Consider the following 25717-nt stretch of genomic DNA (forward strand, 5'->3'; position numbering starts at 1 on the left):
TGTCCTGAGGTGTATTTCTTTGTGTGTCTGTCAGATTTTTGGGTTCCTGGTGTGTATGGGTGTGATCCTGGCTGTGGGTAATGCAGTGTGGGAGAGAGAAGTGGGCTCCCTGTTTCAGATCTACCTGCCGTGGGACCCTCCTGTGGACAGCTTTTTATTCTCAGCCTTCCTCTCCTTCTGGTCCTATGTCATCATTCTCAACACCGTGGTGCCTATCTCTCTATATGTCAGGTAGGGCCAAATGGCTGGTGAAAATGTGTAGCATGTCCAGTGAAGAGAAGCAGCAGAATATACAGATACCTGAGTAAATAGGTCTTCACAACCAGTTTAGTTTTTCTTATAGTGCTTACATGGTTAGAACTTTACAGGGATGTCTCACATTCACCTATACGCACACTGATGTCAGGGTGCTGCCATGCAAGGCCCTCACTACACATTGGAAGCAATATGGAGATTAAGGACCTTGCCCAAGTACCTTAAATGGTTTATTTTTTGATTCACTCAACTGATGGAGATTTGATCTGAGGATCCTCTGGTCACAAACTCACCCCTTTCACCACTTGACTATCACCTCCCCTGCCCCACATTAATGACACTGTTTACAAATGGTGTTAGATGATCAGCTAGCAAATGATTGATTGAGAAATGGTTGTTTTTTCCAAACACCACCAGAGGTTGTTGCAGAAGGTTTTTGATCAAAGTGGATGTCTTCTCTGTGTAATCAGTGGTGGGAGTCAGGGTGCTAATCCGCCAAGCGCTAATTATTGAAGCTAAGTTTTTGTTATCAGATTAGCTTTCCAGCTAACTTCAAAAACCATCAGCGAACCAATTAGCTTCAGCTAAATTTAGTTTAGCAAATTTTTAGTCCGCTCACTTTTTAGTTGCTGGCATAGTAAGTAAAGCCGAACAGTCAAAAACATTTGTAAATCCTAAAATCATGTTATTTCTTCTCTGCTGTGTTTTACAGCAGACAGGCAGCTGTGAGGAGCTGTCTGAGCTCAACCCGACCCCAGCAGAAGGGGCCTGGCTGCTACAATTTAAAAAAAAAAAAGCATTTTCCTTGACAGCATACAGAGCCTTTGAGATGAGGCAGAAATCATGAAAAGCAAACCAGGTTTGATTTAAAAACCAAACTAATTCCGGATGGTTTATTTATAGTAATGTTAACTGTCATTTTAACAAAGTGAAAATATCACAAATATCTTTTAGTTTTAAAGTAATGCACAAGTTCTAAATGTTTGAGCATTAAAACTCACAGATGCCCAGAGGCATTATGGGAAAATTGAGCCTCCTAATCCTTGGTTGGATGTAAAAAAAAAAAAAAAAAAAAAACAACAACAAAAAAACCCCACACTAGTTAACTTGTGTGTTGGTTTTTACAAATAAACCTGTATTTGTAAATATGTAATTTTTTTTTAATTTGTAAAAAAAAAAAGGCATCTGCAAAATTGAAAATTCTGTTTAAAGTCTGACTGGTACAGCGCACCGAATGGTGACCATATGAAACATTTGAAAATATCATTAGAAGTTCCCAGATGCACAGATTGTTTCATTGGGTGTGAAAGCAAGCTTACCTCAGTAAATGTAAATAAACTTTTTCAAGTGACCAATCATACAGTTAGCCTTACCTTAGCTGAGCCATCCTCCTCCCTGTGGTTGCAGCTGTCCCACAAAGTGCAAACAAGTCGAGTGCTGAGTAGGGGCTTGTTCTCTAAGACCCAGCCTGTTCTCCTCTTTCAGATTAGTTTACAGGAGCAGTGTTCACTTGTCAGGTGTTAGACAGTGCCATTTTGTGGCTGTAAATGATAATGCAATATATTTTTGACATGTAATTTGGTTTAAAATATAAGTTGCAGGGTCAGCCAAATAAGTTAAAAAACAAAAACAAACAAAAGCTTGACTTATAGTCTGGAAAATACAGTTATTAATTTAAGAAAGACTTCAAGTAAGATATAACAGCTACAGAATCAAGGGGAACACAAATCAATAAACAAGGAGGAAACGGCATATGTGTGCATCATTAGTGCTAAAAAAAAAGTGAAGCAAGAATACAGCTCTTGCAAAACTGATGTGCCCGTGCATGAAGAAGAAGAAGAGGAGAAGGAGGAGCATAATAGGAACCCAGTCATGAATTTACTTCTAAATTCACAAAGAAATAAAACTATCGTCCAAACATGTAAATTACCCAGTAATGCAATGTGGCATGACATCAACGCTGCAAGCTCAGTTATTGAGGATCAGGAAATATTCCAAGGAAATTATGTTGTCAGCATCTCAGTACCTGATCACTTTCAATGTACAATATTTTTTGTTTTGTTTTGTTTTTTCATTAACTCATATTTGGAAATACATGGAAATTATTTCACTGTATTCTACATTTTTATCAGTTGCATATTTTTTACAGTACCTTTCTGCCGTACTGTAGACTGTGGAATTAAAACCATTGTGCTCGTCATATAAAGAGACTGTTCTGATGGAAAACTAAAAAACTCTTTCCTCTTAGTAACAGATTTTTATAGTCATGCCTTTTAACTGATCTAATCACTGTGTGGTGCCCATTGTGTAGTGTACTGTATATGTATTTTTGTAGTTTTTCTGTGATGTCTGAAAGCAGAGTGTGGTTTAGATATGAGATTTTGTGGTTTTGGGTGGAGACTTTCAGTGTGACATGGAAGTTTGTAGATGAGTGTGCGTCTTCGGTTTAGAGTTTTGGGAAACAGTACAAGTTCATGAAATGTGTCTTGGCCATCAAGATAAAAATAGAGGGACAGAGGATTCAAGTGTTCTCTGATCGGCCTGAAAAATCCAGTAGTTAGCATTTTCCTGTCATAGCCTGTGGTTGTGGAGGAAGGGAGGAAGAGAGTGCAAATTCTGTTTACAATAATTAACGACCTCAAGGTCACACAGTGTACATTTATATTTACACTGTGACCTTGAGGTTGCAGTGTAAATATAACATGTAGCACTGGAAACAAGGGTACTTCACAGCTTGGCCACCACCCTTCAAAGTATTTAAGAATCTGATAATTCAATAAAAATACAGTTTAAGACTCAAATTAGATTGTTAGCAAACTGACAAAATTATGCAAAAAAGAGAGAAAGAAACCAACAATAACCAACAATATTGACTGTACTGTCATTGCCTTCCAGTTTTTTCTTCCAAAATTTTGATTTTGACATAAAATGATTGCAAATAGAGATTGTGCTTTTTTCCACTGTGAGAAACACAAATATTCATGTTGTGCAAATTTATTTTAACCATAAAGGGTATCGGAAATGCATGCCAAATGGGTCAGGTCATCTTCAACCGCTTATTCAGCATCGGGTTGCAGGGGTAACAGCAGAGAACCCCAAACTTCCCTTTCCCGGCCCACATTTACCACCCCTTGACTGTGGGATTCCGAGGTGTTCCCTGTCCAGTGTGGACACATAGTCTCTTTACTTAGTCCTGGGTCTTCCTCGGAGTCTCCTCCCAGCTGGACGTGCCTTCAACACCTCCCTAGGGAGGTGCCCAGGAGGCATCCTTACCAGATGCCCGAACCACCTCAGCTGGTTCCTCTCAATGCAAAGGAGCAGCGGTGTGATGCCCTTGCTGCAGTTGGCACACACTCTCTGGCCCCTTTTTTAAATATGAGGATCACCACCACAGTTTTCCACTCCTTTGGTATTGTCCCAGACATCCCCGCAATGTTGAAGAGACATCTCATCCAACACAGTCCCTCCACACCCATGTCAAATGTGTAAATATAATCAGCTAAATCATAAGTGTGTGCAAGCGGGTGTAAGGTCTTATGTAACTTAAGGTCTTTTGTTGGTCTGTTTGGAATTCTGTTAATTGCCAGCTCCAGCATCAAGTCAGAAAAACAGCTCCGAAGCTCTTCCAACATACAGTAGTGTTCAGAATAATAGTAGTGCTATGTGACTAAAAAGATTAATCCAGGTTTTGAGTATTTCTTATTGTTACATGGGAAACAAGGTACCAGTAGATTCAGTAGATTCTCACAAATCCAACAAGACCAAGCATTCATGATATTCACACTCTTAAGGCTATGAAATTGGGCTATTAGTAAAAAAAGTAGAAAAGATGGTGTTCACAATAATAGTAGTGTGGCATTCAGTCAGTGAGTTCGTCAGTTTTGTGGAACAAACAGGTGTGAATCAGGTGTCCCCTATTTAAGGATGAAGCCAGCACCTGTTGAACATGCTTTTCTCTTTAAAAGCCTGAGGAAAATGGGACGTTCAAGACATTGTTCAGAAGAACAGTGTAGTTTGATTAAAAAGTTGATTAGAGAGGGGAAAACTTATGCGCAAAGAATTATAGGCTGTTCATCTACAATGATCTCTAATGCTTTAAAATTGACAAAAAAAAGAAAAACAGAGACGCGTGGAATAAAACGGAAAACAACCATCAAAATGGATAGAAGAATAACAAGAATGGCAAAGGCTCACCCATTGATCAGCTCCAGGATTGATCAAAGACAGTCTGGAATTACCTGTAAGTGCTGTGACAGTTAGAAGACACCTGTGTGAAGCTAATTTATTTGCAAGAATCCCCCGCAAAGTCCCTCTGTTAAATAAAAGACGTGCAGAAGAGGTTACAATTTGCCAAAGAACACATCAACTGATCTAAAGAGAAATGGAGGAATATTTTGTGGACTGATGAGAGTAAAATGGTTCTTTTTGGGTCCAAGTGCCGCAGACAGTTTGTGAGACGACCCCCAAACTCTGAATTCAATCAATCAATCAATCAATCAATTTTTTTATATAGCGCCAAATCACAACAAACAGTTGCCCCAAGGCGCTTTATATTGTAAGGCAAGGCCATACAATAATTATGTAAAACCCCAACGGTCAAAACGACCCCCTGTGAGCAAGCACTTGGCTACAGTGGGAAGGAAAAACTCCCTTTTAACAGGAAGAAACCTCCAGCAGAACCAGGCTCAGGGAGGGGCAGTCTTCTGCTGGGACTGGTTGGGGCTGAGGGAGAGAACCAGGAAAAAGACATGCTGTGGATTCAAGCCACAGTTCACAGTGAAGACAGTGAAGCATGATGGTGCAAGCATCATGATATGGGCATGTTTCTCCTACTATTGTGTTGGGCCTATATATCGCATACCAGGTATCATGGATCAGTTTGGATATGTCAAAATACTTGAAGAGGTCATGTTGCCTTATGCTGAAGAGGACATGCCCTTGAAATGGGTGTTTCAACAAGACAATAACCCCAAGCACACTAGTAAACGAGCAAAATCTTGGTTCCAAACCAACAAAATTAATGCCTTGCAGATGTGAAGAAATCATGAAAAACTGTGGTTATACAACTAAATACTAGTTTAGTGATTCACAGGATTGCTAAAAAAGCAGTTTGAACATAATAGTTTTGAGTTTGTAGCATCAACAGCAGATGCTACTATTATTGTGAACACCCCCTTTTCTACTTTTTTTTACTAATAGCCCAATTTCATAGCCTTAAGAGTGTGCATATCATGAATGCTTGGTCTTGTTGGATTTGTGAGAATCTACTCAATCTACTGGTATCTTGTTTCCCATGTAACAATACGAAATATACTCAAAACCTGGATTAATCTTTTGTCACATAGCACTACTATTATTCTGAACACTACTGTATTAGTTTAGTCTGTTCCACATGTACTTGCACCCTGTTTAGTTTTACTTCAATGACTCTGTGATTGACTCTTGATAATGTGACTATTGATAACGTGACTGGTGACTCAGACATAATAATATGAACACATGAAAACGTTTCTTCAGATTTCACATCAGGATGATTGTTTCTCTGAGAAGTCCACTGATTTAGGCTGTTACTCAGACCACGTTTCTTTTCTCCCCTCTCTTTTATGTTTCCATATCAGTGTGGAGGTCATCAGGTTGGGTCATAGCTACTTTATCAACTGGGACCAGCGGATGTTCTGCTCCCAGTGTAACACAGCAGCTGAGGCCAGGACCACCACGCTGAACGAGGAGCTGGGCCAGGTGAGCAGCTGACTCAGGATCTGTATCATCTGTGGTTTAAATGTGTTACACCAGAAACAACTACAAGGCAACTCACATGGGATGGACCTGAACTGCTGAGAGGTAAAGTGAGCTATCCCACGAATTTTAAATTTCTGAGGTAATTATTCTAAAATTCCCAATATTTCAAATACAATGTATTATAAGCTTTAAAATGATATATAACATGCAGTGGGTTCCAATTTGTCACTTCCTGTAAACTTTCCTTTCTGTTGCTGAATATTGACTAAACTTTGAAGGCCACTATCCCATATGGCAGTGTTTCCCAACCTTTTTTGGCCTGAGTACCCCCTGAGCCTTCTTGTCACACCACGAGTACCCCCTCACACATATGCGTTGATGATTCTTCAAAAGTAGAGCACAACACAGTGGTTATTACATGAAAAACATTTTATTTAATCTCCTTAACTTTAACATAAAATTCTCAGGCTTTCTCTCTCTCTTTTAAACCTTAATTCAACATAAGAATAAAGATTTTTTTTCTTGGAATATAAATAATTAACAAAAATATTATGAATACTAAAAATAACCTTTCTTTTGTTATATCTAACTTAAGAATACATTAACATAACTCATTTCTCTCTTTTTAAAGAATACATTAACATAACTCATGTAACATTCATCACAAAACTGGAGTCTCCTTCATAAACAGTCCTCCATAAACAGGCTTTTTAATAGTTAATATCTGAAACAAAACCTTCATCAAAATACTCACTACTGTAGTATAATCTGGTCTTTAGTGAGACACTTGAGCTTGCTTGTCTTTCATCAGCTTTGCTAGATCTGGGGACAATGTGGAAACAGCTGCTAGCAGGCTGTTCTCCACATCCAGCCTGTTCCTCTTATTTGTTTTTATGTGTGTCAGAGCTGAGAAGGTCACCTCACACATATATGTTGACCCAAAAGGTAAAAGTTCAATCAGTGCATGTTTTCCCAATTCAGGATATTCCTTCTCCACATTACACCAAAACTGTGTCAATGTCTTTTCTCTATGTGCCACTTTCAGGCCCCGGTCAGAGGACACATCCAGCAGCTGCTCCTGCAGCCTTGCGGGAAGCTTGTTGCTGCTCTCAGTTGGGGTGAATGGGTCCCTCACCCAATCCAGGCTTTCTGACTTTTTATCAATATCCTGAAAGTATTGGTTAAAATCTGAGTTGAGTTTGGATATATGTTCTTCCACCAGTTTTACCACTGGAGCCCTAGTGACATCAGTAGTGGCAAGATGTGCATGAAGTAATGGGAAATGGCTCACATCACCCTCCTCACATTTCCTTTGCCACAGATTGAGCTTTTTTGTGAACCCTTCCACTTTCTTGTACATCCTCAGGGCGTGTGACTCCTTGCCCTGGAGTGAAAGGTTGAGCTCGTTGAGTTTGGTAAACACATCAGCGAGATATGCCAGACATGCCACCCAATTGGCATCCTCAAACACCACAGCAAGAGGATGCAGCTGCTCCTTCAAAAACGCAAAAACTTCACTGCGAAGTTCATAAAGCCTCAGTAGCGTTTTCCCCACGAGACAGCCAGCGGACGTCTGTGTGAAGCAATAGCTGGTCGTGTTGCGCGCCGCTCTCGTGGCAAAGAGTTTCGAACAGTCTGTGATTTAGTGGCCGGGATTGGATGAAGTTGATCATCTTCACAGCGTCATTCTCTTACTAGCCAGTGCTTCGCGGTGGATAATACTAGGCATCCATTTCATGTCGGGGTTTACCTTTTTCACTTGTCCGAATAGTCCCTTCACGCTCCCAGTCATTGCAGCTGCGCCATCAGTACAGATGTGGCTGCATTGTTTCCACTGTATATTGTGCTCTTTGAAAAAACTGTCAATAACCTGAAACATTTTCTCCCTGGTTGTCTTTCCTGGCAGTCTTTTGCAAAACAAAATATGCTCGTTTATGTCTGACACATCTTTGTAACGAACGAAGGCCAGGAGCTGCGCTTCTCCACTCACATCTGTCATTTCATCCAGCTGCAAAGCGAACTGACCGGCTCGTTTTATTTTGTCCACGACTTGTCCCGCAATATCAAGAGCCATATCATCAATCCGACGGGCCACGGTGTTGTTTGACAGGGGAACTTTCTTGAATGTCTCAGCTGCTTTTTTGTCTATCATTATTTCAGCCATGCGAGTCGCTGCAGGGAGAATTTGTTCTTCAACAATTGAGTGAGGAGTTTTTGTTTGTGCCACAAGCAGCGATACGGTGTAAGACGCCTCCAGGGCTTTGCTCGACACATTAGTGGCTTTCATCATTGTATTTTGAATCTGACCTGACTTAAATTCTGACAGCTTTTGTTTGTAGTACTCTTCAGTTTTCCCTACTTTTGCAGGGTGCTTGGTGCTCTGGTGTCGCTGCAAATGTGCTGGCTTCATTGCGCTGTTAGCCAGAATTTCACCACAGAAGAAACACTGAGGCTGCGGTAGTTCCAAAGACGTTGACGTGGTGAAACCATACAAAATGTAGTTTTCATTGTACTGCCTAGGTTTAGCTTTGGCCTTTTTCTTGTTTCTCTGTTGTCTCCTCCAAACCCCTTGGATCCAGAGAAACTGCACGTTTTAACCATTTATCCATCGGTTGCTATGCTTTTGTATTTTGTGTCACAGGTCATTGTCTTCCCGGGGAAATGAGTTGTAGCACATGCGTACCGTTATTGATGAGCTCGACATGACACATTGCTGAGAAGATTTATCTTTGAAATTTTATTAAATAAATAGAATATTACTAAATTCCACAGCAGACATTCTTTTGTCCACATATTACGAGTTAGCTTGGGACTACGCTTTTGTGTGACACCTTAAAAAAAAAAAAAAACTCCCCGTGCACCGCGTACCCCCTGCAGTACCTCCGCGTACCCCTGGTTGGGAAACACAGCCATATGGGATATTGTCCACGTTACTTCTCTGCAGCTCACATTTACCAAGACTAAGAAAAGTATGTTCCTTCTTCTTCTTCTCTCTTTTTTCGCTCTGCCTCACCACAACAGATCCGAAATGGGTCGGCATGTAGATTTGGCGCAGGTTTTACACCGGACACCCTTCCTGACGCAACTCCATATGACACGGAGAACAGGAAATCTTCTGCTATGGAAAAAAGTGCACTAACTGCATGCCCACAACCTCCCCCATATACCAACATAACAATCTTACAATTTTGCATTGTGGTCAAATTTTATTTATGACGGATCCACATTCCTTTCCAGATGCTGATCAAGGAATATTTACAGTTTTCTTTAAGTGTATTCTACAGTAAGAGCCCACAGGAAAGTTGGGAAGCAAATAGCTGAAGCAACAGTCTAAAATACTTAAAATAGGAATCCTATATCACCATGGTGTATTATAACTGTGCTGTTCTATTCAGACATTTATTCATTCATTTTCTGCTGCTTATCTGGGTTGCAGTCCTGTTTGTGATGTTCACAAACAAGATTGATGAGCAGGGGCAGCCCTGGCAGAGTCCAACACCCACCGGAAACAGGTCTGATTTTGGTGGAGCAGTGGATTTTGGGAAATGTGTGCCTGTTGCGGATGCACAGACATGCTCAGAAAGTAAACAAAAGGCTCAGAATACCGGGGATTACTTGTTGTTTCTATGCAATCTCTGGGATAAACATCTGAACTGCTGTGTTTTTCGTAAGAATGCAACACTTAGAAATAAGTGGATTCACAATGTTGGAAGGACTGGAAAAAAGGGAAAGTTTAGTAAGTTCAAGCCGACATCAACCCACCGAGTCCACAGCAGCCAGAAAACCTACATAGTAGACACACTAACGGTTTTTTGACTCAAACCACTTCCATCAAAACCGCCAATATAGTAGTATTGTCTACAACTTGTGGCAAAATCGCAGCCACCATTTGACACGCAACTTAGTAAATCCCACCGTGCAGAGCAGCTTTCTCCTGCTGCGATTTAGTGCAGAAACAACTTTTTCTTTCTTTCTTTCTTTCTTTCTTTCTTTCTTTCTTTCTTTCTTTCTTTCTTTCTTTCTTTCTTTGTCTTTTTCTCCAGAGGTTCAGAGTCCCATCCACCAAGAAATGCGTGTGCTTGGCTCAGCACAGAGACAATGCAACCTACACTTACTCATCTGAATGATCTCAAAGATGTGTAGCCAAGATTATCTCTATTACAGCAGCTTTTTCCCATGGAAAAAGGACAAATATTAAGCATTTTATGAACATTTGATATATAACCTCTAAATATGTGCAATTTACCCCATCACTCACAAGGTAGTAACTCGTACAAGCAAGTTAGTCGGAACTCACCGCTCTATCAGATCCTTTTTCTTGCTTTTTAAACTTGCAATTCTGCAATTCTTCTTCTAGGTTCAAAATTAGCTTAAAAGTACTGCATCCGTCTTTGTTTACTTCCATAGATGCCAGCTGTAGGCATACAAACTATCCTGTGATGCATTGCACGAGGGCTACTTCCAGGCGGGCGCACTGACACATGGAATCCCTCTATTGCATCTTGATTTAAATTAACATCTTATAATGAAAGAAAAGGAACACAGTATTAGGTTTGAGTCTGCACCTGGCTTTGTAAGTGTTACTGTATTCAAATATAACCTGATGCTCCCTGTTTGGGCAGTAAAGAATAATGGACCGCATCAACAAAAACAAATATGGCTGCTCTTCATGATGAATCGTATGGTTAGATGACTGAAAACATGCCCACTATATGACATAAAACAATGCTGCTTGACAATAATATCAAAGCAAAAATGTAAAATAAGTACTTTTCTTGACATTCATCACTGTTGTTTGAAGAAAGAGGGAATTCTTGGAGAGAATGGCAAACCTCTGTGGGCCTTCTTTCCTTATGCACACTCCCTCTCCAAGGTTCAGTTTGGAAATTTTGTGGTCTGTGTGATGCATAACTGCTACAGCTGTTGGAACAGGCTTCAAGTTATTATATGGATTTTGGGAAGCATAATGTTACATTTTGAGTTATTTCCTTCAGGTTGAATATATTTTTAGTGACAAGACTGGAACTCTTACTCAGAACATCATGAGCTTTAACAAGTGTTCCATCAACGGACAGACTTATGGTAAGTGAACACACATTCATAATGCACATGCACGTACAAGAAGTACACACATATATCAGTGTTTACACTGTGCATGTGTCATGTATTACTGTTAGGTGAAGTAACAGACCCACTGGAACCTCGGCAAAAGGTAAGCAGCCTTACAAACATACAAAGCAATGCACAGCTCCTGTTGTGAGACTTCTTGCTAGTTTCCACCCATGCAGTTGTGATTTCATTCCCAACGCTCACTCCCTCTTAATCATGAGTCCACTTGCACTTGTGTGTGGCTGTTGGCCAAAAAAATGAGGTGTTCTCAGTGCATTGCAAGTGCATTGGTATCATGGGGCACAACTTCAACAACATATGCAAGGCCAGCAAAAACCCAATCTAAAGTCCAGCACAGTGTATTCCTACTGTTGCCAGGGCACAATAGTCAGATATCCTCACTTGGGCAGGTGCACGAAGGGCGTACACTCTGAACAAGGATATTCATCAGCACATCATAGGACTATGAAAGTGAATTGACAACAAAAATTAATATGTATTTTATGTGATAAAGGTAATAACTATGTAAAATTCAAAATCTAATAACCGGTTTATATCATATTTTTACACTGCTTTTCTTTCTATCTGGCATCAGAGAGAGCTGGTGGATGAATGGGGGAGATTCAGTTGTCATAGGGGGTCTAGACTGTAAATATGATTTTTATTGAATCATTAAGATGCATAACCACTTGTGCTTTGATCCAAAAATCCAAAAGCGCATTACAGGTAGTAGTCACCCCCACCTTAACAGAAAAAGTAAACTCACACAATCCCTCCTTATCCCAGTGCAGAGATAGAGTACACTGTAACACCTTACCAGTTACACAGACTGAACTGTTTTTAACTTACCTTAGAAGGTACTGCAGGTCCATACGTCTCTTCATTTGGTCCATGTCAAAGGCCAGCTGAAACAGCTGCACCTTACATGCATAGGGGTCAGTGGACACTCATTCATAATCCAACTGTTATAGCAGGCACAACATCTTATCTTGTCTGTTTTGCCTGTTTCCAAGCATACGCTTTCTGCAGGCAGATATTTTTCCTCACCAGAAAAGTTGTCACTTCTAATTGTGGCCCTTCAGTAGCAATACCACAAGCACATGGTGCACTTGTGTTTTAAAGGCATAACTAATGAAGAGGATAAATCCAACCCCTTTCAGTCCAGTATCCAAGTTTGCAATCAATTTAAGCTCCCTTTACATAGCAAATTGGGCATGTACGCACCCTAAAAGCATTTGCACCACATGTGATAGACCATGTGCTTTAAACTGTAAAGATAGTATCCATATTGTCTTACAAAACGTGTGTGCATGCTGTATGTGCACCTGCTTTACAACACTCTGTATTCATTTATCCTTAGAGATTGGACTTCACTCCCTTCAACCCCCTTGCTGACCCAGAATTCTGTTTCTATGATGACACCCTGCTGGAATCAGTAAAAGTCGGGGACACATACACTCAAGAGTTCTTTCGCCTGCTCTCCCTCTGTCACACAGTCATGAGCGAGGAGAAGAATGAGGGTGAGCAAGAAAAGAGGGGAGGGAACCTGGGAGGTTGAATATCGATGAAAATTTATGTCATCATCATCATCATCATTTATTTGTTTATCTCGGCAACCAGGCGAGTTGGTGTACAAGGCTCAGTCTCCTGATGAGGGCGCTCTAGTGACAGCAGCTCGAAACTTTGGCTTTGTTTTTCGCTCGCGGACGCCTGGGACAATCACAACCACAGAGATGGGACGACCGGTCACCTATACCCTGCTGGCCATCCTGGACTTCAACAACATACGCAAAAGAATGTCTGTTATAGGTATGAAGGGCTCATTATTTTCTCATTTGGTTTTATGAAAATGAGCATGTCAATCAAAATGTAGTTTAAAAACATCAGATTAAAACAAGAGTAATATGAGTTTGCATAGAATCTGTACTATTTGTTAGGGGAACAAAACCCCTCTGAAATCTAGGACTGTATCAGCATATGTGGCCTTGCTCCAGGTAATAATCTTATCATCACGGGGCTGGCAGAAATTAGGAGCAGATGCAGCTTTTACCTTACCAACATATACTGTATGTTGTTATTGTATTGTTAGTTATTGTACATGTAGCTTGAAATTAGCTTGTTTGTTAGTTTCTTTCTGATGGCCAACAACACCATAAGTATAAATATATGACTAAATATGGCTTGATACAAACCATATAGTTGTTTTATGTTGTGATCTGACAGGATATAAGCTATCACAGTTGGCCTTCCAATGAGAAGTCACTGTGTCTTTAAATGATTTGTGTTCTTGCAAAATACTGGAAAACTGCCCAGAAATCATTCCACATAAATCACTCAAAATCTACCAACAATCTCTGTTCTATAAACAGCACTGACCACGAGCCACAGAGGTGATATTTATAAATCAGTGCCACATGGTCTGAAAAGCATTTATGTTCTCTTCATTTCACTGTTATTTTTATTTTCAGTACGTAATCCAGAGGGCAGGATTCGTCTGTACTGTAAAGGAGCTGATACTGTTCTTTTGGAGAGACTCCACCATTCCAACCAGGAACTGATGAACATCACCTCAGACCACCTCAACGTGAGTAATGCACATGCACGGCTTAGACTGGAAGACAATTTATGCTCCATTTGCATGGAACACCAGTGCCATCTAGTGTTACAACTGACCTCAAAAAATATATTTACAGTGAGAGTCCAACTGAATTATCAGTTTCTCAGTTAGGTTTAGTTGTATCCAAGCATGCAGCCTGTGAATTCTGTGATTATGAGTAGATACTAAGAAATTGTTTCTGAAAAATTAATTCTGCTCACCTCCATTCAAGTAGCCGCCCAAATACAACCAACATGACGCTGCAGAAGTAGATGATGAATTGCATCTTGACATGAGGAAAACCCATGATGGTTTTACCTTTGGATTGGACAGAATGTAATCAGAATACTGTATGAAACTCTAGGAGTACTGAGGGGTGCTCATGTGTCCTCATTGTATAATGTGTGCGTCACTTCTGGGAGGATGGACTGGTGCTCTGTGTTGCTGCATCCACAACACCACCTAAACATCTTGGGTCCTGCATGACAACCACTCAAGTAGACAACCGGTCCATCCCCACATCTTGAAAGTCACCATCTATCAGCCACGACCAGGTTAAATGTGCGTGTCCCTTTGGCCTTTTCCAGCCACTGGGGTCCTCAACACTGAAGCACTTGCAATCATGCACAGAGAAACATGCCACATGGACAAAATGTCACAGCTAATGCTCCCTCAAAATGCAAGTGATACTTCTCACCTTAGACTATGGAACTGTTTGTTGGACACGAAGCCATTCCAGCGGAACCCAGGGGTCCTACAGACCTGGTACCAAGGACATCTTGGTTAGTGTTCAAGAATCAAAATAATCATGCAGTAAAACACAAAGCGCCAGAACCCAGAAAGCCTTGGACCTGTGTTCTCCTGCAAATATTACAGCATCACCAAACACCTTTGCCCAGTGACCTCATGACTCTTTAAGCTCTTCCCAGGCATCTCCCGATCCAGCGTATTGCCATTTCATTTCATTAATATACCACCCAATCACAGCAAAGCTGCCTCAAGGCGCTTCACACAAGTACACAGAAAATTTTGCTGAGTTAAATTTACTCTGCTGGGATAGCATTTGATCCCAGCCTAAATAGAGTAAATTACACTCTATCATAGAGTGAATCAGCTCAACAGTTGTGGCAGACTGAACGGTCCACCCCTAAATATTGGTCTGCCCTGCCTCCACTGTGCATGTGTCATGCTGGAGCCCAGCCGCCTGTGTGACACAGAGTCGCTCCACCCAAAGTGATCAAATGGATTAATGGGATTATTAACTATCAGATGACAAGGTAAAACCTCTTGAATCATTTTGCAGTCAGTTTTAAGCAGAAAGAAGCGAGGCTGTTTTAAGCAGAAACGAGGCTTTAAAAGGTGATGCATTGAAATGTCCGACGTGCAGTGAACGCATCACCTAGCAGCTTGTGCAGCCTCACCACTCTGATCACTTCCTCTGTCTGTTTTTATGGAATATTGCTGAATTTATGCGGATAGGATTGCTGTACCAAAGTTTCAGATATCTGTCGCTGAGATAAATGATGACTGGAGTGCAGTTTGAAGCAGAAACGAGGTGATTGTCAGTGAACCGTGGCTAATGACGTAAGCGCAGTGACGTCAGGGCTGACGGAGGACCATTCTGTCTGCGACCATCTGTTCAATGCAAGTGGTTTTACTCCAATAAGAGTTGATTTTACACTGTTTTAAATTGATTTAGCTCCGTGATAGAGTATAATTCACTCTGTTTGGACTGGGATCAGATGCTTTCTCAGCAGAGTAAATTTTACTCAGCAAAATTTCCTGTGTAAGTTCTAACCTCACCAACCCCTACAGCAAGCACACAGGCAACAGTGGTAAGGAATAACTCCCTCTGATGATTTGAGGAAGAAACCTCAAGCAGTCCAGACTCAAAGGGGTGGCCCTCTGCTTAAGTCATACTAATAAAAAACAGATCCAATTCTCTCATATTATATGAAAAGAAAAGCAAAATATTTAGTGCATATTCCTTCGAATTTCCACATGCATGTGCAACACACAGTTTGCATTTAACGGACAGAAACATGTTAGGACAATGGTTAAAATAACAGTAATAATAAGTCTAAGGCATATTTTTGCCTTTTCATTCTTTTTAGTTTTTGGTAACGTCATCACCCCCTGCCAGATGATGAATATGTCTGATATGTACAAATGTTTGTGCACTACTTTTTCGTAAATTTTATTACAATTTTTGTGTATGTGGTTAACCTGCCCGAACTCAAACATCGAGGACCCAGAGACATGAATGTCGCTGCAGAGATAAATACATGTCTCTACAAGTCCAAGACTTTCACCACGTGCAGATACACTTCGGATGGTCAAGTCCAGGAAGTCATTGAAAGCCTTAATCTTACTCAGTTGCAAACACAGACACTTTGATTGCTCACTCAACTTCTCAAGTGCTGCACTCAGGGTATCCACTGGGGTCACACCGTCATCTGCAACTTCAAGGTCAGCAAACCTTTCCTCTCCTGTGTATGTGTGTGTACTATGACTGCAGGAGTATGCCGCAGATGGGCTGAGGACCCTGGCTCTGGCCTACAGGGACCTATCGGAGGATGAGTGGGAGGCGTGGTCAGAGAGCCATCGCTGCGCTGACAAGGCCACTCACTGCAGGGAGGACCGACTGGCAGCCGTTTATGAAACAGTAGAACAAGACATGATGGTCAGTGTGCACGTGCATTACTGTGTATGTTTCATATCTTGATGAAAAACATTAAACTGTGCTTTCCTCAAACAATATAAAACTGACAAAGAGAGTAAGAGCATGTTCTGTCGCACTGAACCAATGTAGAATAACATCAGGAGATAATTGATATTCTTCCTACTTTTTTAACTGTCATAATACACACTTTACTAACCTTTTTCTTTGTTTATGAAGATCCAGGGCAGTTTTAATACTAATTTGCTCAAACACTGCTCTGCTTTTGTTGCCTTTTCGCTGTCAAGCTACTTGAATGCACCAAACCTCTCATGGAGCTTGTGACTTGTGTATTTTTTGTGTCACTTTCCTCATTTCCCACAGCCTTCGCCCATCTTTCCTTCTCCTTTCTTTTCTTCCTGCCCATACTGTTCAGTCATACTTTAGGCCACTATTATATCTGCTATTATGTGCATTTAGACTGACATCATACTGGAAAAGTTCTTGTCAAATGGTCTGACTAGTGGTAGCCTGGAGTCAATTTTGCCTTTTGTAAATATACTTGGTAATAATAACCATGGGCATGAAGAAAGCAGGGGCTACGGCAGTGGGACATTTGACCCCCAATGACCTTGACCTTCACCCAAATGACTAACCCTTAGCTGACCTTTCCAAGGCATTTGAGGAGTCCACTTAAGTGTGGTCCAAATTGGGTTGAAACACAAATTACTTGACCTTGACCTTTGTAAAAATGTGATCTTGCAGTGTGATCTCTCCTGGGGAATTCCAGAACCCATCTACTTATGTGTCCCAGGTTTGGTGAAAAGTTTGACCTTTAATCCCAATGATTTTGACTGTTTCCCAAACAAACCTTGAAAAGCAATTCCGGGGTCATCGCTCATCTACATATGAAGATTGGCAGGAATCTGCAAAAGGACTTGGGGGAGAGTAGTGGAACAAATACAAGTTTCTCAAATTATACTATGATACCTCAGTTTTGTGCATGTTGTGGCTGCATATTAGAAATTAAAAGCAAATCCTTATGTGAGATTGCAGTACAGAAAACTGTCCATTTTAATTTAACTGGCAGGGTGACGCTGTACACTTCATGATAAAACAAACGGCTCTTTGATTTAAATTAGCATGGATTGCAATAATGAAAGAGAAAGAATAGTATGCAGTTTAAGTTGACACCTGAGGGTTTTTTTTTTTTACTTTTTTGTTTTTACATGATTCAAACATGTCCCCAACTGTTTCCTGTGTATGGAATGAGAAAACTTGAGAGGAATCCCCAGTGACGTTGTGGGGAAATTCCCATAGCAAAAATAAGTATGTCTGCTCTTGGTGATGAATCTTGTGTGCTAGAAGACTTAAAATTTGTCCATTTCATGGCACAAACCGCTGTGGCATGGTGCTTGATAAAACGTAAAGTACCTTTCTGAGCATTTGTCACTTTTATTTGGAGAAAAGGAAGGAATTCTTGAGCTTTTCTCTCATGTGTCTTCATCTAACCTCTTTCCCCTAAGGTTAAATCAGAACCTATCAGCAGTCATGCAAATTTTAGAGACTGTGTGATGTGTTATTGCTCAGGAAAATACCACCGAAGGAACTGTTCTGAAATTATTACGTTGATCATGTTTGGTGTCATCTCCCATTTTCAGGGACCGCAACACGATTGGCTGAGTCAGTCCTTTATTTAATTGGGAATTCAACAGATAAAAGGTCTAAAGTTGAAAGTGTGTGTGTGTGTGTGTGTGTGTGTGTGTGTGTGTGTGTGTGTGTGTGTGTGTGGGTTTCATAGTTATTATAGGTCATTTAATTCAGACATTATGGAATGATTATAACAGTTTAACAAACCTGCTTAAACTGTAAGCAGAGTGGCTCAGCACAAATGGCACTGATGAGGGAAGCCACCAAAACGCCCCTCGGCAATGCGGAAGGATTTAAAGGCATCTGTGGCTGGAGAATCTCTATATATAACAATGTTTTTTCATTTTTTACCAGTCCCAGCTTCATGGTAGAACACCACAGAGATAGACACTTTAGAAATAACACATGAAATCTGGGCTCACACTTGATGGATGCCGTAGAAACGTTCATGATTTCTCTTTCTCTCATCTTCAACCGCTTAGTCCAATTAAGGGTCGCGGGGGGCTGGAGCCTATCCCAGCAGTCATAGAGCGCAAGGCGGGGTACACCCAGGACAGGACGCCAGTCTGTCGCAGGGCCACAAACAGACAAACAAACACAGACACACCCACACGCACACCTACGGACAATTTAAAGATTCCAATCCACCTAACCCGCATGTTTTTGGATGTGGGAGGAAACCAGAGCACCTGGAGGAAACCCACGCAAACACGGGGAGAACATGCAAACTCAACACAGAAAGGCCACAGGTGGGAATTGAACCCATGACCTTCTCGCTGTGAGGCAACAGTGCTAACCACTAATCCACCGTGCTGCCCCGTTCATGATTTCTTCCCCTGTTAAAGCAAGAAAGATCTGCAGCTGCTATTATGTGATGTCATACACGGGGCTCTATAGGATTCACATTAAAAACATCAGATTTACATGTTTGCCGAGAAAGTAATTTTCCTGCTACAAACAGATTTAACATAATTGATTTTATTGGTTGATAACTTTGACCAGAGCTTGTCTTTTCTTATTTAACAGGTAGTCATGTATTCTCAATCATTCCTCCTCTTTTGTCCATGACTGTTGTTGGAATATGTTTGTGTGTGTTAGCTTCTGGGTGCCACAGCCATAGAGGACAAGCTGCAGGAGGGTGTCCCAGAGACCATTGCTGTCCTGTCTCTGGCCAACATTAAGATCTGGGTTCTCACTGGAGACAAGCAGGGTGAGGTACACACGTCTTTGAAAGATCACAGAAATTAAAGCTGGCCATACAATACACAGTCATGGAATATGAATCCATGTTATGCCAAGATAGCCGAGAAATGTATGCTGTGGGATTGTGTGTTTGCATCAGTGGAAGACTGTTTAAAACTACTGCAAAATGACCAGTTGCCATATTTCCAGTATTAGATCACAGTGGGTACTGCAATAGTCTCTGGACTAGATTGTGGGGCAGACAGAGTAGAAGTAGTCTCTGCACCAGATTGCGGGGCACAAAGAACAGGCTGGTTAAAATGAAAAGCCAAACCTCACTTTGGTAGAAAGGAAGGGTTAGACCATAGAGTAATCACTGGCCCATCAGAATTCCACCGCACACAGTGATTGATGAGGCATGGAGCTCGCCAACACGCCTTTCGGATGAAATTGCAAGGAGGAATGCAGTCTTAACAGACAACCATCTGAGGTCACCACCTCCCCGCGGCTCAAACAGTGGAGAACATAAGCCCTCTAGGACCAGTGGAAGATTCCAAAATGACACACGTGCAACCCTCGGAGGCCGCAGCTGGAGAGCACCTCTTAAAAAACAACATATCAAAGAGTGCGACCCTATTGACTGACTATTCACCATAATGTGCCAAGCAGAGACAGCAGCAACATGGACTTTAATAGCAGAGTCAGCAAACCCACTGTCAAACAATATTTGAAAATAGCTAAGCAGCACTGGCACAGACCAACGCTCTGGGTCTAAATCCTATGTACTGTACCAACGGTTAAAAAACTTCCATTTATTCTCATATAATGCCCTAGAGGAGGACGCACGGGGGTTCAGTATAGTCTGTACAACAGCTTGATCACAAGAGTTCAACATGGAGTCCGGCCCTTCAGGGGCCACATATACAGCTGAAGACATTCTGGGTGAGGAGACCAAATCCCCCCTCCAACTGTGACAAAGGGCCCTCCTCTGAGGGAGAGGCCACAGCTCCCCGCTGACGAGCATCAGAATCATGGGGAACCATGTTCTGCCCGGCCAGTATGGGCCTACCAGCAACACTGTGTGATTGCTCATGCATATCCTGTGTAGTGTTAGCATGATCAACAGAAGAGGAGGAAACCCATACAGGAAACGGCCCGGCAAGGGTGAGCTAGAGCGTCTTGGCCCAAGGAGCCTTTCGGTTCTGGTAGACAGAACCACAGGTGACAGTGTGTTGTGGCGTTTGAGGTAAACAGATTGATGTCCGCCTTGCCATACCTTTCCCAGATCATCGGAGCCACATTCGGGTTCAGTCGTCGCTCGCCTGGTGGCGGTTTCTGTCATCAGAGCAAATCTGCAGCACAGTTCTGCACGCCTGGGCACGCCTGGGCTTCTCTCAGGAAATAAACAGACCTGGTGCCCCCTTGATGGTTTATATGGTAGACTGCTGATGTGTTGTCTGACCGAACAAGCACGTTTCCCCTCTAAGGCAGGGGAGAAATGCCTCAGAGCTAGCCGAACAGCCCACAGCTCTAGCACATTGATGTGCTCAATCCTTTCCCAAGGGCTCCATACAGCCCTGATCATTCTGTGGTGCCACACTGCACCCCAACCTGAAAGTGAGGCATCTGTTAGAACGACCTCTCGGTGAGAGGGCAGAGAGCCCAGAGGAACACCACATGCCATGAACTCCCTGTCTCCCCAGGGCCGAAAGAGTCAAAGGCACTGGCCAGGAACATGCACAGACCTGTTTTGATGCAGTTTGGGGTCAAGGCCCAGGCTGTTGAGCCATATTTGTGAGGGGTGCAAAAACAGGAGTCCCAGAGGTACATCTGCTGACACTACAGTCAGTTTCCCTATCAGCTGGAGGAGCAGACCGTAAGTCTGTCTTGCATTCCTGCTAGCACGGGAGACCAGAGTTAGAATATCATCCACTCTCTGCAGAGATTGGCAAGCTTACATGATTTGGTGGCCAGTGTTGCAGAGGGCATCTCAACTTCAAACCTGGCCAGTCTGCCCAATCTCTCAGCCAGTGGTATAGAAAAGCAATTGTAGCAAGTGTCTTCTGTGAGTGCTTGTTTCAAGTGTCCAGCCCCAAGACATGATGGGCATAGATTATGCCCATCCTCTGGGCTCAGAGGCGTCAAACAGCTACTGCATGTGTACACCAAAGCGGTTGACGTTGTGGTTGCATAGCAGTAAGTGAAGCACACTCAGCACACTATGCAGCTAAATCCTGTGGCAAAACACGGTAAAACAGGAAGTGGGAAGCACACTCAGTCCAGGATGCTCGTGGCAGTGAGGTGAAAGCAATCACAGCATCTCAGACACGCAAACAGTTGTTACAATGTTAGATCCCCAAATGGCATTGTAGCAGGGAATGAAAACACTCACACTACAGTGGCCAAAGTCAGCGCGGTATGTCCCAGACACAGCTGCTGTATAAACTGAGTGGGAAACACTCATAACAAGCAGTCTAATTTTAAAAATATGCTAGCAGTCTGTGGACTAACACAAACGTTAACTGTAACGAGTTAAGCTACCAAGATAGCGGTGTAGCAGGAAGCATTGAAACACTCGCACCACAGCTGCCAAAGTCAGCGCGGTATGTCTCGGCTACGATGCGGGAAACACTCGCAACACACAGCTAAATTCTAAAAAATACACAAGTGGTCCGTGGGTTAATACAGACCTTTACAGCAACAAGCTAAGCCACCAAAATGGTGGTGCAGCAGGCAACATACAGCTCAATTCAAACAAGATGCCAGCAGTCAGTCCAGTCTACAGCTGCTGTATAAATGGAGTGGGGAACACTCGCAACAGAAGTTAAATTTAGATAATATGCCAAAAGGACCATGAACCAACACAGATGCCAATGGCAATGAGCCAAGCCACCAAAATGGTGGAGTAGCAGAGCAAAGCTACCAAAATGGCAGTACAGCAGGAGGCGGAAAAAAACAGTCACGCCATAGCAGCCAAGTCAACGCGGTACATCACAGCTATGTTGCGGACTACACTTGCAGCATGCAGGTCAATTTAAAGAACATGCCAAGCCACCAAATGGAAATGGAGCAGTAAGTGGGAAAAACACACACCGGAGCGGCCAAGTCGGCGCGGTACAGCCTGGCCACGTTGCAAGAAACACACACAACACGCAGCTTATTCTAAAAAATATACCAGTGGTGCGCGACTAACACAAACGCCAACGAGTTAAACATTCAAAGACAAGTGTGACTTAGCGGTAACAAGTTAAGTCACCAATCGTTTACTCGTGGTAAGCAGGTTTACTCACCATGAGCGATAGCCTAGCTGAGGGAAAAAAAATAGTTGTCTTGCAGCCTCTGGGGGATGCGTATGGGCAGCACCTACCAAAAGGTTACGATGTTCCAGCAAGACAAGTGATCTGAAATAATTTGACTTTCTGCTCTCATGCGAGAGATGGAAAAAGAACCGGATGCTGATGGTCTTGGTCTTATATATTGTTGGCTAACATGACCCAGACCACGTCCACTAACGTGACTTTGTTGGTATAACATCTCAGCCTCTGTTAATGTGCGTGGGATAATCCAGGTGCTAATCAGTGCCCTCTGGCGGTCAGGAGGAATGAAATAGAATGGAGATAATGTTATTTTAAAAGCAGATTGTTGAACATCTTTGTTTGAATGTGCAGGATGTCCCACATATTCAAACAAAGAAAATGGAGAGAGATTTTATTTCAGTTTTTATTTCATGCAAAAACATTTTAATTTAATCTTTTTTCATTTTTTAATAATGCATGTTAATTTGTTTTAGTCAGCGTTTTAGAATACTGACGTAGTGTCATCGTCTCGTTTTCGTCATGAAAAAAATTGTTGACAAATACATTTCGTCTCATCTTGTCTGATGAAATTAACTCAAAAACTACAAGCAGAGAATTACACGGTGTGTGTGTGTATGTGTGTGTGTGTGGGGGGGGTGTCATACACACTACACAAATCTGCACATGATACAGATATAATGACATGTTCACTTTTTACCAAAGTCCACCAGACTTCCATAAACAAAGTGTGAGGTGGAGATGCATTTTTCTGTGTGCCTTGAAAGGACTCAACTCTCAAGGTGCATACACGAAGGTGTGCACATCCACAGAGCCCCAGAGTGACCATAAAGAGGAAAAAATCAACAAAAAACTTGTACAGTCTTCAAAATGTTATCGCGTGTGAACGACATATAATTCATTGTCACAATTTGATTAATTTGTGCTCAAAATCTGCTTAGTAAATGTATTTCCGCATATGTGATTATCAGCTCCTGCTCTCTTCCTTTGCCGCACGGAAAATGGAGGCAAACGCTAAAACATTCTGCGGTTCTTCTGTAATATGTGTCTGTTATGTTCTTGTGTTTATGATAAAGCAGTGACACTTTGTATCAATGAACAGCTTAAGTGTTTCACATAAAAATAGTCACTTCTGTTCTTCACTATACCCAAAGTATGATGTAACAAAGTTTTAGTGTTGTTCTTGTACATCAGCTTGCAATAATGCTTCAAAGGGCATGCTTTCATAATGTATTGGCTCCATCTGTGATGTTGAAAAGGTTGCTAGTTCTCTTCCTCACCCTTATCCATCATAATATACAGTTCCACTCCAGTGACCCTTCCCTTCCTACTTCCCTCTCACACATAGAGACGGCAGTCAATATCGGCTACTCCTGTAAGATGCTGACAGACGACATGACCGAGGTGTTCATCGTCAGTGGACACACTGTCCAAAGTGTACGGCAAGAACTCAGGTCAGTCTAAGCATGGGGGAGACTGTATGTAGGCCACATTAGACACAAATGTCTTCATTTGTGTTCTGTCTCTGCCTATACATGTAAAGATCAATACTCTTTACATGGCAAATGCACTTCTTTTCTGTTATCTGTTTTGGTTCTTTCTTTCTACCCTTTATTGTAAATATATACATTTTAATTTTAACTTGCTGCAGTTATTGCCCTGTGTGCATGTGGTAGCACTGGGTATTGTAATATCTTGTGTCGGTGAACAAATAATTTGGAACGGTTGAACAGATCTTCACCAAACTTCCTTGTGTGAATGTGCCCAGATGAATAACTTTTGGCGCAGATTGGTTCACGGTCAGTTCACGGTCAGTGTCGGTCAGTATTTCAAACAGTAAATTATTTGCGAGCAGATGGTATGAAAGCCGTTATTAAACCTTCACAAAAGATGACGTAATTGTCTGAAAAGCACTTTTTCCAGATTACACCATTACATGAAATCTAACATGAAGTCTTCAAAGATCACTGCATGTACCATTGTCCCAAAATATTTTTATTCTCCTCGGCCTCACGCTTCTCCTAGGCCTCCGGCTCCCTCCTGGCTGGTCTCTCCTTGGCCTCCTGCTCGCTCTTTGTTGCTTTCTCCTTGGCCTCCTGCTCCGTCCTCACATTTCTTCTTGCTAATTACTGATCTTTGGAGGTGATGGTCTAGTGGTTAAGCACTGGGCTTGAGACTAGAGGATCCTTGGTTCAAATCCCAGCCTGACTGGAAAATCACTGAGTGCCTTTGGGCAAGGTCCTTAATCCCCTAGTTTCTCCCGGTATGTAGTGAGCGCCTTGTATGGCAGCACCCTGACATTGGTGTGAATGTGAGGCATTGAGCGCTTTGAGCATCTGATACAATGGAGAAACGCTATATACGTAAATGCAGTCCATTTACACAGAGTTATCTCTCCTCTGATGTCTTTCATTTTGACTACATGTAAAATACTGAGCTACTTTTATCATAGGAAAACCACTAAAGAACATCCTTTTTTTGTTATCTGTTTTTGGAAGGCATTTTCCAGCACATATTGAATACCAAAGTACTACTTAATTTAAATATGTACACCGTTTGCACAAATGAATGAATGAATGAATGAATGAATGAATGAATGAAAACTGTTTATTTCGAACATTTGATACAACAACAATTACAAGATAGATCAGTAAAGACAACACCAAAAAAGTTCCTACTGTGTACCCAACATGTCCGAAAAGGGGTAGGGTGAAGCATCAGCTTATTTATCCCTACCCCTTCTTCCCCACAACCAGTAATACCCTTTGCCACATATACACATAGATTCCTACACACCTAAATCGATATCAATATATATATATATATACATATACATACACATATCAACATACATACACATATACATATATACACATATATATACACAAACATAAATATACACCTTCACATACCTACTTACATACAAAATACTATATATTTGCAAGCCGAAGGAAAAAACAAAACACCCTAACCCTCATTACCCTTCCTCCTCCCTATACCCAGAAAAAAACATATTTTTGTACCGCTGTTTGAACTGGTTCATGCTTGGACATTGCTTGAGCCCCACTCCCAATCTGTTCCACATCCTCACCCCACAGACAGAAATACAGAAACCTTTTAATGTTGTTCGTGCCCACTGATGCTTTAAATTAAATTTCCCCCTCAGACTGTAATCCCCTGATCTGTTAAACATATTTTTAATATTTGCTGGAA

General features: G+C 41.8%; 1 protein-coding gene across 1 annotated transcript in view; it reads left to right on the plus strand.

Annotated features, from left to right (window-relative positions):
- The window catches only part of atp8b2 (ATPase phospholipid transporting 8B2), a 136440-nt gene that overhangs the window by 58797 nt on the left and 51926 nt on the right, over window positions 1–25717 (plus strand). The window contains exons 12-21 of the mRNA XM_034174795.1: window positions 35–231; window positions 5874–5994; window positions 10989–11076; window positions 11172–11206; window positions 12464–12623; window positions 12724–12912; window positions 13572–13687; window positions 16218–16382; window positions 19107–19218; window positions 23853–23958. Coding sequence (XP_034030686.1) covers window positions 35–231; window positions 5874–5994; window positions 10989–11076; window positions 11172–11206; window positions 12464–12623; window positions 12724–12912; window positions 13572–13687; window positions 16218–16382; window positions 19107–19218; window positions 23853–23958 — 1289 coding nt within the window. The remainder of the gene's footprint in view (window positions 1–34; window positions 232–5873; window positions 5995–10988; window positions 11077–11171; window positions 11207–12463; window positions 12624–12723; window positions 12913–13571; window positions 13688–16217; window positions 16383–19106; window positions 19219–23852; window positions 23959–25717) is intronic.

Source organism: Thalassophryne amazonica, chromosome 7, assembly GCF_902500255.1.
Source record: "Thalassophryne amazonica chromosome 7, fThaAma1.1, whole genome shotgun sequence".
Lineage (NCBI taxonomy): Eukaryota > Metazoa > Chordata > Actinopteri > Batrachoidiformes > Batrachoididae > Thalassophryne > Thalassophryne amazonica.